General features: G+C 43.4%; 1 protein-coding gene across 1 annotated transcript in view; it reads left to right on the plus strand.

The window, feature by feature from the left end:
* The window catches only part of LOC119744270 (C-myc promoter-binding protein-like), an 88,654-nt gene that overhangs the window by 48,364 nt on the left and 23,912 nt on the right, over positions 1-16,378 (plus strand). The window contains exons 12-23 of the mRNA XM_038220131.1: positions 515-655; positions 1,429-1,570; positions 2,254-2,399; positions 3,237-3,358; positions 4,041-4,250; positions 4,947-5,091; positions 6,616-6,744; positions 7,593-7,866; positions 10,334-10,579; positions 12,328-12,552; positions 13,570-14,874; positions 15,274-15,448. Of these exons, the coding sequence (XP_038076059.1) occupies positions 515-655; positions 1,429-1,570; positions 2,254-2,399; positions 3,237-3,358; positions 4,041-4,250; positions 4,947-5,091; positions 6,616-6,744; positions 7,593-7,866; positions 10,334-10,579; positions 12,328-12,552; positions 13,570-14,874; positions 15,274-15,448 (3,260 nt within the window). The remainder of the gene's footprint in view (positions 1-514; positions 656-1,428; positions 1,571-2,253; positions 2,400-3,236; positions 3,359-4,040; positions 4,251-4,946; positions 5,092-6,615; positions 6,745-7,592; positions 7,867-10,333; positions 10,580-12,327; positions 12,553-13,569; positions 14,875-15,273; positions 15,449-16,378) is intronic.

Below are 16,378 nucleotides of genomic sequence, written 5' to 3' on the forward strand. Positions count from 1 at the left end.
GAACATTTTGAACACTGCACAATGCTTGCTTGATTGCGTAAAATACGCAGTTGCAGTTCTCCTACATAAATGGCCGTCATTGAGCGAGCCCTATTATTATTTTTTTTAACACTAATCACCCCATCACTTCAAAATCCAACTGCGTGTTTGGTTTGATTCTGGAGTGAGTACTGCTCTAGTTCATTTATTGTGCTTTACATGGGGTTAGGCATACCACCATAATCAGAGTCCAACAGTTTGGGTGGTTGAGTTTACCATATGGTGTTTGATTTTGCAAGGGTGAGGAAGGTTCCTAGTAAATCACTCAAGGGGTTTAGGTTCAAGGATCAGAGTTACACCATCGCTAGTGTTCTCTCTATGAATTCATTTTTTTTACAGCAAGCGTTTGGTTCAAATTTGATGAAACTAGGTTTACATGTACCCATAACGGAGTGTGTCTTTCGGAGATCAGTTCTCAAGTAAGATCACATTTTTTAATTTCGAATTTTATCGTTTTGTATTTTAAAATTAACAGAAGCCAGCTAAGCGTCTGCACAGCATGCTGAACAAGCTGTATTATGAGCTGTGTGAGTCCGGCATCGGCGACGGCGTGTCCGACGAACAAGCCGTGGAAGTGGCTCCCTTAGAGGCAGACTTCAACCGCAAGAAGAAACAGGTATGTGATACAGGGTACCAGACAGAGTAATGTTTGTGATATTGGCTGTCAAACTGGGCCCACACTAAACAGTTAACCCAAACCCTCCAGGGTATTTTGGCTAGAAACCCTGCCAGATGCAGCAACATGCAATACTTGATTAAAATGACAAGCCTGCAATGCGCAGCAAGATCCATCAGGCCAAGAGTCTCCAAGGCCAAACTGCCTCAGAGTCTGCGGTCACCGAATGCAGCAGGATACAACCGTGGCATTGTTCAATGGGACTAGCTCTCATTGTCACAGAAGCGGCTGTTTATGCACTGGTGTTGGTAGCTGAAGTGCATAAGTGTTTGGCTTTAAAGGGGAGATGTAATGAATGTGTGCATTCATAGGGTTCGTTGAACTGTACCACTTATAATTATGCACAGCGCCCTCTATTGTCTAGTGCACATAACCATGTGAGTGTGATGTCCATGTAGGCAGCCATCTGGTAGACATACAATACATAGCCGGTAGCTGGCTCAAACTACTTGAGTGTTCTCTTTATTAAATCCAATCCGTCTGATCGTTACATGGTGTCAGAAGTGGGATGCCACAAAATTAAGGACGTTTCTTCTCTCTGCCATAAATTGTTTTTTTCGTTCCTTCTCATTCAATGATTGCAAAAGGAGCACAGGATTCAGGAGGCATTCCCGACCTTCATATCAATGTTAAATATAAAACAACATCTCCCCAATGCAAGAATTCATTGTCATCAAAATTAATATTTTGGAGTAATTCTCATATTTTGACAGCTGCAAATGGAGCACAGGATTCAGGAGGCTTTCCTGACCTTCATGTCCTCCATGCTGAAGGGTTACAGCCATAACCTGCTGCCCATCACCCAGCAGCCTAACCACAGGGTGACTGATGCCAGCGCTCGCTTTGATCACCCTGGTAAGTTCATCATTGTCACACTGACAAAATAATTATCTTATTTGACAACTTACAACGACGAACAGAAAACATAAAAGAACCCTGTACTTTACTTTTGGCATGTATAAGTAATTATACCAGTAAATAATTTGTAAACACTGCATTTCTGTTTGGCTGCTTTATAAATAGTATTTTGGCTAAAACAGTATATTCTTTCCTCCTTATCTTGTGGATATTAAGATTAAGATATATATATTAAGATTGTTGTGGTCTGAACTAAGTTTCTTGATGCCAACCAATGTTTTCATGCTAAACCGAAACAACCAGGACATCTCCTATTTTGATATAAATTTTGAACATGCTGTATGGAGTTAGGGTTAATCTACGTTAATTCTATTGATTTATTATCAGATACTATATCTGTAGAAAAATTAGCAATTGTAATTTGGATGTGTGATTTTTAATATATTGCCAATTTTGGCGTACTGAATTTGACTCTTGAAGACAGACCGAGGAAACTGTCTAAAACTTTGAATGAACGTGTTCTGTTCAGGACCACACAATCTTCACAAAAGGGATACGCATATAGGGTGCTCTTGCTAATACATCACTTATTGACCGTCCACCATGCAAACCTTCAAGTCTGACTGACTCTGAATTTGCTTGATGATGATATCATTTTCCCCTGGTTCCTTATACTACAGGCTTCATGAAGACGCGGGAGAAGACGTCCCATCCTTTCTTCAAGCAGTTCCTGAAGACGCAGATGTTCTACAAGTTCATCGAGGAGCGGTCCTTCATCTCGGGCAACGATGAGCGATTTGCCTTCTTTGATGAATGCATTGATAAGGTAGGGAGGGGCTTCCCTTGCACTTGCGAATCTCATTCGCTACAAATTGACCGTTCTTGGGATCTGTGCGCAAGAAGTCCCTCTACGGTTACAAAGTAGAGAGAGATATAAAAGACACTTGCTGGAGTTTGTTCACATCCACACGGAGATTAGTCATGGCATATTTTTCGTCAAGAAAAAAAATATTGGAAACAAATTCTTAAAGTCCACTTGTGAAATGCATTTGCAGCGGTACCTCATTAAGCCTAACTCCCCAGCATGATTTACTAGGAACCATACCCATCCTGGCAAATTCCAACACCATATTGGAAACTGCACCCACATATTTCTGACTTTGATTCTGGAGGTGTGCCAACCCAATGTAAAAGACTGTCAGTTTAGGGGTACTGTACCCATCCTGACAGATTCCAACAAAACATGCCGCTGGGGTTTGATGGGTTGAGTTCTGTTAGAGTTAAGAGGTGTATTTGCTCTCCTAATTTTCCCACCGAACAGTGGCATTACTTTGGGGGCACATTCCCCCACATGAAATCTGGAAACAACCCCCCCCCCCCCCCACCCCTCCCCCTCTCCCCCTCTCCCCCTGTGCTGCCTGATCCAAATTCGGGGAACGGAATAATGAGATTTTAGGGGGTGTGCAAAATCGTATTAAAATTGGAGGATTCAGGATTGTTAAGGTTAAACTCAATGAACTCCCCCACAAAATAAGCCCCCTCCCCCTCATAGGAGTGGAGTCATGATTCTGATTCTGAAAGATTCTTTTCAATTCTGATGCAGAATCACACCAAAAATATTATGACTATTGTAACTAAAGCGATTTGTTTTTCTTAACCGCAGCTTGACAATAATGACGGTCGTGAGGAGGTCCAAATGATTGATGCAGAGGACCAACAGGGCAGCGAGCACACAGTATTCGTCACCCCTCCTGATGCTAATGGCTTCGGAAATGAAGAATACCTGTAGGCATTACCCCCCTAAATGTTTTTTTTATTAACATATTATTAACATTGTTGCTGTAGGGTTTTGTAAGACTTTGTCCAAAGTACTTGGCTACGGCTAACAATTGCACATGGGTCTATGGAAGCTGCTGAAGCCGCTTACCATTGAAACGTGTTACTGCTAGCCATAACCAAGTGATTTGGCACAGCCGAAGATATTACTAAGTGTTACTAATGTGCAAGCAAAATCGTTTTTTTTTTAAGGATAAATTTGATATATCATTCTTAGTCATATCGGGGCATTTTATGGTCATATGTTTCATACATGAAGGAGAATTATGAATCAAATTTGATTTACATCACCCCGACGCAAAAATTCCATCTTATGAAAAGAGAATTATGAATGCCAGAATTTGTGATAAAACTCCATGAGTTCAGGAGCCAATTTTGTGGATGAGCTAAGTTGAGATGTGTTTTTGAGCAAAAAACAAAAATTGCTTATTAAAATGAGATAACCAGGTGAATGGTAAAGCTAAGTTTGCTTGTGAGAGGTTCTCTAGTGGAATTATACTTGGCAGATAAATTTGCAGATTATATTCATGAAATTAGGCCCTGGTTCAGCGTCCCTCTAGAAATCGGAGTGTTCTTTGTTTTGGAGCAGTTTGGTGGAGTGTTTTTGAGTAATGTGTCTATATTCCAACAGATATGATAAGTTCCCACTTCTGAGACCGGAGCTGTTTGACCCCACCACGGCAGGCCGTGTGAAGCAACCCATCAAGACCCCACTCAGCGCCAGAGGCCTGCGAGGCAGCGGGCAGCAGAGCAGCCCATTCCCCAGGAGGACCAAGCATGAGATCAGGAACTCCCAGAGGATGGCCAAACAGCAGGCTGCGTCACCTGAGCAATGGGCAAGGTGGGTAGTAAACTGGGCGTAAATGGGTAGTGGGTAATTAAGTGGGCGTAAACAGGTAGTGAGTTTTTTGGGAGTAGTAATCAGGGCATGAGTGGTAGGTTATGGGCGACTGGGTGTGCTGACTGGGTATCAGGGACTCCCAGAGGATGGCCAAGCAGCAGGCTGCATCGCCTGAGCAATGGGCAAGGTGGGTTAGAGGGGTAGTAACCTGGGCGTAAATGGTGGGTTAGAGGGGTAGTAAACTGGGCGTAAATGGATTGTGGGTAGGGGGTTTGTAAACTTGGCATTAACAGGTAGTGAGTTGGGGGTAGTAATCTGGGCGTGAATGAATGGTGGGTTGTGGGTACTGGGTGTGCTGATTGGGTATCAGGATCTTCTGATGCCTGAACAATAGGCTAGGCGGATTCTGGAGGGTGGTAAGTTCGGTGTAATGGGTAGTGGGTTGAGGGTGGGTAATAAACTGGGCATGAATGGTTGGTAATGGGTACTAGGTGTGCTGATTGGGTATCAGAAACTCCCAGAGGATGGCCACGCAGGAGGCTGCGTTGCCAGAACAATGGGCAAAGTGGGTTAGGAAGGGGGTAGTAAATTGGGTGTGGATGGTGGGCTATGGGTACTGGGTGTGGGCTGACTGGGTGTTGGGAAAACCCAGATTATAAATAAATATTTTTCTGAATGTGATTTGTGTCTTTCCAGTTTCCTATTGGGCCAGTGTTACGCTCTCTGGTTCCTCCATCTACCCTCCTACGTCAAGGCCACCCGTTCAAAGACTAGGGCTCTAAGGACGGCCTTTGAGGTGCTGAAGAGGATGCAGGCACAGGAGCTACAGCTAGCTGATGAGGTGAGGTTAAGCTGCTTCTAAACACTGCCTTAAAGCCTCTCACTCAGATATACAGTCCGACATCAGCCAGGGTGTCAGTGGCCCAATGACCTTTGAAGCAAGGTCAACTCATTGAACTGGGCCAATTAGACTACAATGAAAGCAGCTTTGTCAATGTCCGAAGCTTTGAGTGTATTACCTGTCCTCATACATTTGTGTGATATTAGGTCACATCTCCAGTCTGGTAACTGATCTGCTTGAAAAGTTGAAAGGGCGGCACCTTTTGACAGATTTTTTTTCACGCAGTCCCTGTAGCTTAGTGTTACAATTGCCAAACATAGAATCAGTGTCAAGCAAAGAGAAACTGCTTAAAAGCAAAAGACACATTGGCAATTCCAGCGTTATGAAAGGAAGTGTAATGTCGGTGACAAATCTAATTAACCTTGATATCAAATGAACGATTCAGAGAAATGATCCAAAACTCCTAGTCTGTAATCTCCTTGACTATTACTAGATGATGGATGTGTCAGATTGGAAACAAATACATTTTCAGGTTTAACCAGTTCAAGAAAGGAACGAGGCTTGGGATTACTTTCACTTTACTTCAAGCCAGGCGGGTTGAAGCCATCACCCTTGGGCAGCACACTTATATATCCGGCCTCGCCTGCTGCGAGCGGGTCACTGACAGATATTTTCCGGCCTCGCTCCCTTCGCGTGTATCCGCCATCAGTTCCGAGTACCGTAAAACCTTTGCGGGTATACACGTCATCCGTCGCGAACTGGTTAATGACTGAGCTCTTAAATGCTCTGTCATGGACATTACATGTACATAACACTGAAATTGCCCTTAGAAGCTACGTGTAATGTGGCCTTTTTTGTGTTATCATGGACACTTCTGTATTGTTCAGTGGGATATTGATTTAGACTAACTAGTCAATGATCTGAGTCATGGGAACTTTAAGTGACCTCAAGGCTTCACTGATTGTTTGATTGATTAAAGATATAGTCCATCATTTGTAATTTGTGCATTTTGTTCGTTTGAAGCAACAAAAGTGTTCAAAATCTAATGAAGGGTACTGAACAACTAACCTGATGAAGTTTCAGCTAAGCTTCAGCTGTATATTCCGAGAAAAAACAGCATTCTAGGATCTCAATTTCAAATCAAAAGTTACTGAATCGTGTTTTGAATTGTTTTGAATTGCAGCTATATGCGACGTCGCGCACTGATCCGACGAATTATAGCACCTGCGCGTGCGTGTGCATCGTGCCAATGCTTGCGCGCGCTTCGCAGAATAACAAAATGAACTACTAATTTAAATTTTCCTACGGTGCGTCTTAAGACGCACCGTTGGAAAGGCCTTCTTTCGTTGATTACTTCAAAATGACAGCTTCCCAGAAAGAATAATTTCACAGGGAGTTTAGTTCCCTTACTATCTTTCAACCAAGTTTGTTTTTTCAACAATAATTACGCCAGCTCCTTTTCTGATGGCTGCAAATGATGGACTATAGCTTTTATGAATTGATTGATTGTTTTTTGGTTTTTAGGTTTGCTATCGGGTTCTGATGCAGCTGTGTGGTCAGTACAGCCAGCCGGTCCTAGCCGTCCAGGTCTACATGGAGATGAAGCGACGAGGCATCGAGCCCAACGCAATCACCTATGGCTTCTACAACATGGTAAGTTGACCTCTTCGCATAAAACTTGTTTTTGGCCAAAACTGTTAACGTTTCAATCATACCTGTGATGCCATGCCGACAGATAACTGACAGGCAGAACAAACACCCTGTTATTATTAGAAATAAATGTCAACACTTTTAAACCGCATGTATTTCAAGAGATATACATGGCACATGCAGTTCAGAACAAAACAGTTTGCTGAAATTTACTATCACATGACTACAACATCCAATTTTGTAAATATTTATGTCTCAGGATTTTGAGGCTTGCAAGGTTACTCGTCCTAGTTGTTCTGTACTATGATATCTTTGTCAAAATATCCCAACTCCCCTTTTTATTTCACTTGAGCTAATTTCATGGAGGTAGTAAACAGTGTGATGTGCAGTGGAATATGTTTGCCTTGTGGGTCCAAATTCTAAGGTAATTGCTTAGGAGCTAAATTTGTCAAGCAGTCTTGAACAGGGTTGACAGCTTCATTTAATCTGTCCCTGGTGAGGTTTTGTTAAACTTTACCAGCAGTACCAGCAGTGTTTATGCAGTACATGTAGATCCCAAAAAAACTTGTGGAGAAAAGTTCCCCGATCGGGTTTATTTCATCTGATAAAAACTGTTCATTACTTCGGGGAATCATACACGTAAACTTCATCAGCTACTGCTAGACTGAGCGGGACTGTTTACTTAAAGCGCCTTGATATCGCCGGCTGAGATACAATCAGGAAATTTGGGGAAAATTCAACTTTTCCAGGAGCAACTTTTCCAGGATTATTACTTAGATGACTATTTACTGTTCGAGATGCTTTTAATTTTGCCCAATCATTGCACATGGTTTCAAACATTTCTTACACAGGCTGTATTGGAGAGCACGTGGCCGGCGTCCGGCTTCAGCGGTTACCAGCAGTGGGTCAAGCTACGCAACGCCCTCCGTGCCGTCACGCTGTTCCGCCGCGGCCTGAACCACCGGCGCAGCATCTACTCGGACACCAGCAGCGAGGTGGACGTTGGCAGCGGCACCAGCGGGGACAGCGGGTCGTCAGATCCGTTGCCGGACAGCAAGGAGGATCTGATACAACTGATGTCATCGCAGGCCGCCAACCTGACCAGAGAGGAGAAGAGTAGTACCGGTTAGTATTTGCTGTACCGCCCCAAACTGCCCTGCCTGTACTGCCCCAAAGCGCCCCAGCACTGTATGGTTTTATGGATTCTTCAGGGAATAAATACAACTTAATACAGTGAAGTTCTGAAAAAAAATTGGGGAAAATGGGAAACTCTTTAGAGTAGTACCGGTCAGTAGTTGCTGTACCGCCCCAAACTGCCCTGCCTGTACTGCCCCAAACCGCCCCGAACTGCCCCAGCACTCTATTGTTCTATGGATTCATCAGGGAATAAATACAGTGTAATACAGTGAAGTTCTGGAAAAAAGTGGGGAAAATGGGAAACACTTTATAGTAGTACTGGTCAGTAGTTGCTGTACCGCCCCAAACTGCCCTGCCTGTACTGCCCAAAACCGCCCCAGCACAGTATGGTTTTATGGATTCATCAGGGAATAAATACAATGTAATACAGTGAAGTTCTTGAAAAAAATTTGGGAAAATGGGAAACACTTTAGAGTAGTACCGGTCAGTAGTTGCTGTACCGCCCCAAACTGCCCTGCCTGTACTGCCCCAAACTGCCCCGAACTGCCCCAGCACTCTATTGTTCTATGGATTCATCAGGGAATAAATACAGTGTAATACAGTGAAGTTCTGGAAAAAAGTGGGGAAAATGGGAAACACTTTATAGTAGTACTGGTCAGTAGTTGCTGTACCGCCCCAAACTGCCCTGCCTGTACTGCCCAAAACCGCCCCAGCACAGTATGGTTTTATGGATTCATCAGGGAATAAATACAATGTAATACAGTGAAGTTCTTGAAAAAAATTTGGGAAAATGGGAAACACTTTAGAGTAGTACCGGTCAGTAGTTGCTGTACCGCCCAAAACTGCCCTCCCTGTACTGCCCCAAATTGCCCTCCCTGTACTTCCCCAAACCGCCCCAGCACTGTGTGGTATTATGAATTCATCAGGGAATAAATGCAACGTAATACAGTGAAGTTCTGGTAAAAAATGGGGAAAATGGGAATCACTGTAGAGGAGTAGGGAAGGGAACATGCTGGTTTGGGGAACAATTTGACCCTTGAAAATATGTAGGCTTTGAAAGAAGTTCGAATAAAATGGACAATTTGCCTATTTGTTCAAATTTTTGCATGTAGCGTTGGCAATCCGTTCAGATAAGCTAAATATCACAGCTTCATGTTCATGTACTAATTGACCTCATTCATGCTGATTGACATATTTGCGTTAATTCACCAAGTAATCCAAGTTCGAATATCATTTCTAATTCGTTTTCCACAGCCATGTGCAGTATTAACTTTCCCATTTGTTATTTTTTGGGTCATAAGCACAATATTGACAGAAATGAAATTAAGAAGGTCTTCTTGGTTTTTTTCTGAATTCTGTGAAATTGAACACATTTCCAAATTTGTTGAAAACTGCAAGTGATTTTTTTTTTTCAATAAAAATTCAGGAAGAGTTACGGACGGCTTAACTATTTGTTCTCCCTTGTACTTGTTCATGCACAAACCGTTCATTCTCTGGTTACTTTTAAGTCATGCGACATTCATTAGTTCGCTGTAGTCTCTTTGTAGAGCAATCCATGTTTCTCATCGAAGAGGGGCTGTTACCAATGAACGTTCGTTAGCAGAATATTTAGCAGAGTAGTTAGCTTTGTAAATTGGTTGGGGCAGGTTAGCTAATTTAATTTTTGCTTAAACACATCATTTTGCATATTAAGGCCAGGTAAACAAATAAAATAGTTTCTCGTCAGGGCTTTTGGAAAAGGGAAGAGGCAGCCATTTTTTTTTCTTTCTGGATGGCGGATTTTCCAACTTGGATTTCCCCATTTTCATGACTCTTGCTGATACATTTGTGTCTAAAGGAGCTGTAACCCTTTATTATTCTAAGGTTGCATACATAGCTTCAATTTTGCTGGAAGCACATCAAAGAAAAAATACATTGCAAATGTATGATTTGGAAAAAAAAGGAGGCAGCCGGGAAAACGGGAAGCGTGCGGGGACGAGAAACTGGTTTACTTTTTTACTTGGCCTAATAGGGGCCTATCTCATGGCACTGCTTGACATTTCGCAGAAGAGTTGTGCTTAACCATAGCAAACAAATTGCACTTGTTAAGCATGGTAAGCACACTGCACAACCTGGGCTTGTAATGGGTGCGTGCGCGTAGAGATCTCAGCTTTTTGTGTGTTGTTAGCAAGTTCTGCCTCTATAGTTAGCGAGCCATTTGGTGTGCTTACTACTTACTGTGGCCGTGAAATAGAGTACATGTAGTTTCTTTAAAACAGCTTTGTCTCCCAAATTTCTAGAAGTTCCACAAAGCGCAGTTACATTGCCTTAAACTTGCAGTGCAAATCAAGGGAAAATTGCTCAAGGCTCTGAAAATTGTGTGCTTAGTATTAGTCAGCAGTGCCGTGAAATTGGACTTAGCGCATTCATGCAAAATAACAGGCCTTTGCCCCTCCCCACTTACTACGCTTTGCAGGCAACTCAGACATGGGTTACAGCTCAATGATCCTAGACGAATCGGCACCCAACGAGGTTCTGGCCTCGCCTGAGCTCTCCCCCATCCGCTTCGGCGCGGAGAAGAGCGCCACCAGCAGCAGCTGCGACAGTGACGCGAAGGACGCCACGGACGGTGAGGAGAAGGATGACGTAGAGGACGGAGAACATTCCCAGGACACACTGAAACGGAAAGACCGCAGCGAGGCCGTCGATCTCATTAAACAGGGTCAGCTGCTTTTGGCATTGCATGAAACTCTATTCAAAAGGCTAATTTGAAAATTCTCTTTTTTTACTATCTGCAGCTGTACATTTTTAGCTTCAGTCTTTTGCTGTCATTATTTTGCTGTCTGTTTATTCCACCCACTTTTGGCGAAACAATGGCGAGAGCAGAGTAGAGCAGATTTGTTAGGCGTTATGGCAAAGTGAGACAGAACCGGGCAGAGGTCGTAATGAGGGTTTGCATGTACATGTATTAGGAAAGAAAATAAAATTATCCTTGCAGTATTGGTTGTTGCACTTCAACTGGACATTCTGTTGACAAGTTATGGCTTTTAAAGTTTGCATTTATTGATATATCAAAAAAGTATAGTACTGTGAAAAAGGCCTTAAAGTTTTGAGTGTGTAGTCGTGAGAATGAAAGATGCCAGTTGTTTTTCCTTTAAAACAACTTTTATTCCACAATGTTTATTGTATTGCTTTAAAATATGTGTAGTAGGTATATCAAATATTTATCATTATTCATCATCGTCATGTCCATTTAACGTCCATTTTGCCCACGTTGTGGGATGAGACGTTGTCTTTCCTCAATGACCCTGTTCCACGCAGTCCGATTTCTGACATCCACAGTGGCGAGTTTTGACAGTCTTGAGGTCTTCTGCCAGTGTCTCATCCCAGGTCTTCCGTGGCCTGCCTCGTGGTCTCGGAACTACTATTTATGAATCTGAAAATCTCAAAAACTCTCCTCCTTTCGGTTTTTTGCATTTTTCTCTGCTATAGCCTGTGCCCAATTCTGTCTCTTTTTGCCAGAATGCCTCACATTTGAGCAACTTTAACCCACTTTTTTTTCCAAACTGAATCCATCTCAATAGTTATGTAGAAGTTTTGAATCAGGGTAATGTAGATTTTGTATTAGGTGTTGCCCCAGCCGTTCAGTAATATTATGACTTGAGGTCAAAATAGGGCAAAGCCCATGATTAAAAATTGAATCCATCTTGGTCCGGTTCCCAAGTGTCAGCTTGGTTAACCATACAGTTGATTGTAACATCATAATGGGCACCACCCTGCCTACCGGTATTTGTGATAGTTGCCTAAACAGTGCTGGCTGTTACGCTTATGAGCATTCTTTTGCCAAAAGCTTTTGCATGACTTCCAAAAAGCAGAGTTTGTATCATTTGCATTGCCTTTGATTGATATCAAAGAGGTTTTGTTCCTTTTTTTTGGGGGGGGGACTGGCATGGGGCAGAAATATCATTTCTTATCAAAAGTCAGTTTCTGATACCTGATTCCTTGTCATCCATAAAATATGTAGACCTTTATTTTATCTACAAACATAGAATGATATTTTCTATGGGCGTCCATCAAATTCTGTGAATTACATCTGTGGTTGATAACTTTTAATAGTGAATTGTTATTTTTCTGTGAATTGTAATTTTTTCATGAAATGTGTTTATTGAAATATAGCTGCCTGTTGACGTCATGCCGACACGCAATTGCTGGGCAACCCAAACATTTTAGCATCTTTTGCATGTTTTGCGGCCCACATTCAGCAGTTTATGTCAACACTTTTAAACCCTTCATATTTCAAGACATGTACATTACAGTGCAGAAGGGAACCACTTGCTGAAAGTTGGCAACACGTGACCATGACATCAAATGATCAAATTTTGTGAGCAAATTTCACATGGTCTACAGTTTGCTACATTGTGGTTGGAACTGAAGCTGTACCAATTTGTAAAGTTTTCTTGACTACCACAGATGTTGCGGAAGTTGTCGGCCCCAGCAGTGCCAACTCAACTCCAGTAAACCACAGCCTGGACTCGCCAATCGATGGCGGCGGTAGCAGCAGTAAATCAAACAGTAACAAGCCCGCCGACCAACCGGACGCCAAGGGCACCAAGGAATCGGGTACCAGCATCGTCCGTCACTCCAGGAGCAGCGTTGGCAGCACGGGGAGCATGGGCACGTTGCGAGACAGCACAGGTCAGAAAAAAAAAAAAAAATAATAATAATAAAAATGAACAACTTCAATATACCATGTAACCAGAAGAAAAAACTTACATTTACCATGCAGGACCCCACCCACCTAATTAGTCATCTGGTTACTTTGCAAAAATATGGCAGAATCCGGCCTCTGCGTACAAATACACAGCATTTTAGAAGATCGTTCTTGCCAAATTATTGTCATTCTTTTATTTCAAGTTTTAAAAAGAGAATTTTTAAAACATGGTTATATTATAGGGTATTAGCTATATATTACATGTATGTGTTTTTATGTGATTGTAAGCTGTTTTCGATTTATTTGTTCGTGGTTGTTTAGTCTTTAAACTATTTCTTATACAGTGTCATTTAAAAGTTTGTGTCATTGTTTTTAACCCACGGGATGCAGAATTTCATATTGTATCATCAGGATGAATAATAATTGAATTCTAATAATTGAATTCAATTCAATTTCAATGTAATGTCCCTGGAGGGCGATATGTCAGATTCATGGGCCTTGACATCTGTCTAGGTTGATTTGTTAGCTTATATTCATCAATAGAGGGAGCTGTTTAGTTTGCCTTGATTGTGCAGATATATTGACCAATCTGGGCCGGAGATGATAGTGTAGTCAGGGAACTTGTCAGTATTGTGGCAATTATGGTATCCTATAACTGCCTCGTGATGGTGTGCTGTAACTGCCCTGTATTAGCAGAAACCAAATAAACATGGTCCAGTACTTGAGTATACCCATCTTTAGACACTCTGGATTCTTGCTGATTTGTAACTTTTTTTGGCTGTATGTCTTATTAACAATATTTGCAACAATGGTTTAGTCATAGAAATTTGCTGTGTACCAGTTCATGTCCATAATGGGGAATTTACCCCAAGAACACAGCATGTCCAGTTTTGATACATTTAATGTCTGACTTTGATCTGTAAAAGATGTTTCATAACTTTTTCATTGTTCGTCAGAAATTATTTTATTTTCTAAACCCCCGTTTTAACTATTAACATCAGGGAGTTCAGCAGGGGTGGTTTTAAGTGGTCTCATTTCCTTGGAGAACTCGGTGGATGAGAGCGTGTTTGAAGGAGTAGACACTAAGGAACCAGCCGCGGACTCCAGCGAGAAGCGACGGCACCGCAGTGCTGATCACTCAGTCACCATCCCCATGCACGGCTCACTTCACAAGCGCAACAAGAGCGGGGACACCAACTCCCCTTTCGGACTCAGCTTGTCTAGCCAGGGAAGCAGCATTGACCGGGAGAGCAGTGTCTCAATGGAGCTCTTCGGGAGCGACGCCAAGATCCTCGCCGGCATCGCGGATGAGGAGTCTTCAATCGCAACCTCCCCCTTAGGAGGTAGAACTAACAGTATTCACTGCCGACCTTCACCGACATTAGTTGAGGTCACCCATGCCACACGGTCTTACTCGGTTGGAAGTAGACCGAATTTTACCTTCAGGACTCCAAACGGGAGCATTTCGAATAAGGAGCTCTCCGATCAAACAAAGACGGTGCACAGTGAAAGAACTTCATTTCCAGCACCTGCCAAAGATTGCAAGAAGGACCTGCTGATTTCTTTCGAGGAGGAAAACTCGGAGGAGGCGGAGAGCAAGACTGGAGCCCTAACGAACCATGACAGGTCAGGCTCAGATGACCAAGGCAGTGCCGACCTGCTAGATCTAGGATTGGATACCGTCAGGGATCCTAGTGGTAGTGCACAAGAGAAAGATCTAGTGGATCTGAGGACAGACTGGAATGATACCATCGAAGAAGAGAACAGCGAGGAGGTGGCTGCTGAGGATGCCTTGAGCCCCAGGACGACAGAGCACGAAGTAGAAGAAGGTCCTCTAGAAGAGAATCCCTCCTCTCCCATCTTCCAAGGCGACAATTTAGACTCCAACAGCTCCAAGTCAGGCTCAAGGGACAGCCTGGACTCCAACAAGGACAAGACAACGCCCCGCAAGGGCAGCCTGTTCTCAGGCATCCTCAACACAGGTTTAACGCCGCGCCTGAATCGGCAGTCCCTGACCAAGACCCTCAGCAACGCCTCCAGTCAGATGGAGACATTTGGCACAGCTTTCAAGGCCCGGACTATGGGCTTTGCCACCAAGATCGGAGAGTACACACGGTCTTTCTCCTCCCCAGCAGCTCCTAAGACTATCCCCTCTAGGAACTCGGCCATGGGAAGCCTGAACAGTCTAGAAGGCATGACACTGGTAGATGAAACCACCGAGATGGCCGGCTCCTGGAACGACTCGGCCATGGACAATATATCTCTGGGAAATATGGGTATCCACCTCCAGGGAACCTCATTAGAAGGTGAGTTCTTGCAGTTCTGACTAACATTGTCCTTGTCTTGATCACAAGTCCACTCACGAGTGGAGCAGAAGTCTATTCACAAGTCCGGTCACAACTAACAGGGAATTAATAATAACAAAAGAATGCCATTGTCACAGTTCATTGGAATAGGTTGTGACTTGGGACTAGATTACTTGTGAGGGACTTGTGAGGAAGTTTAGGATTTATAATGGACTTGACTCATACACCAGTTTGGACCTCAAAACCTAATGTTCCCAGAACCTACAAAACCCAGGTGTGCATGTAGTTATGCTAAGCAGCAACAAGCAGGCGACTTGGCACCATTGGTTGACAACAGTCTGTTTAAAAAAAAAAGGTGTATCCTTTAATTTGTTTGACTGTTTGACCGTTGACCCTCAGGGAGCTGTCAGTCATTAAACCAGCCAGGTCAGGACTCGGAAGATGCTGGGATACGTCGTCATGCCATCGAGGTCCACATCACCAGCTGCCACCAGTGCTTCAGCTGCCAAGCCCTGCTGTACGACGAGGCCGTCATGGCTGGCTGGTCTGCCGATGAGTCCAACCTGAAAACAAGGTAGGACAAGTTTGGAAACACCGGCTCCATGCACAAGTGGCCAATGGTGACAAACGGATATGTGACAGACATTTCTTGCCATTGTTGCCAGCACCCTCGCACCGACTACCCTCTGTACATAAAGACAAATACGGACACATGATCACTGTACACTCATGATGCTCCCGTTAATGGAAAAAAACATCGTGCCACTATTGTACAAAGCAAATGCCCCGTGACGGATTATCTAAAAAAAAGCTAGAACAGTGTTTTCGCCATTAGAGGGGGCCATCATGATAGAGTGGATGGCGTGTCCGGATCGGTCTGTAGGTAGTTATGGAATACCACTGTTGTAGACCTTTACTTCTATTATGTTCCCTTTCTTTCTATCGAAATCTCAAACTCATAGAGTTTCACTTCAATATGGGGTACTGAGTTTTCTCAAGATTGTACTTGCGGGGTGCCATCATCCCTATTGTGACTCTTTGTTCCTGGTATCCCATGAGGACACAAATGTATGGGATCGGTGTGTGTCCCATAGAATGGGACACACCGCATGTGCGTATTAATTTGCGCGCATATAGCAGAAGTATGCACGACTAATTTTATGCTGAATGTGCACAGACTCATAGCGTCTTCGCGTGAGCGTCGGGCGTTGTCGGCAATGCGTTCGAATGTCTCTCCAAGTGGCCTCCCCCAACTCTCTTTTTTTTAACTGTTGAGGGGGTACTTGTGCATGAAGCCCATAAATGCAAGGGCTCGTGCTCATACAGAGGAGACACGTCATGCATTACTCTGTGCTTTATACATGCAAATCTGTACACCCATGTGAAGTGTCTGCACCCTGGAGCTTTCTTGAGTTCAGATTCAGAGAGCGCCCTCTATTGTCCCTGTACGGAGTCCAAAGGAGACAGTGCTGTGTGCTCTCAATGAGACCCATTATTGAAGATC

The sequence above is a fragment of the Patiria miniata genome, unplaced genomic scaffold (genome assembly GCF_015706575.1).
Source record: "Patiria miniata isolate m_02_andy unplaced genomic scaffold, ASM1570657v1 HiC_scaffold_7, whole genome shotgun sequence".
Taxonomy (NCBI): Eukaryota; Metazoa; Echinodermata; class Asteroidea; order Valvatida; family Asterinidae; genus Patiria; species Patiria miniata.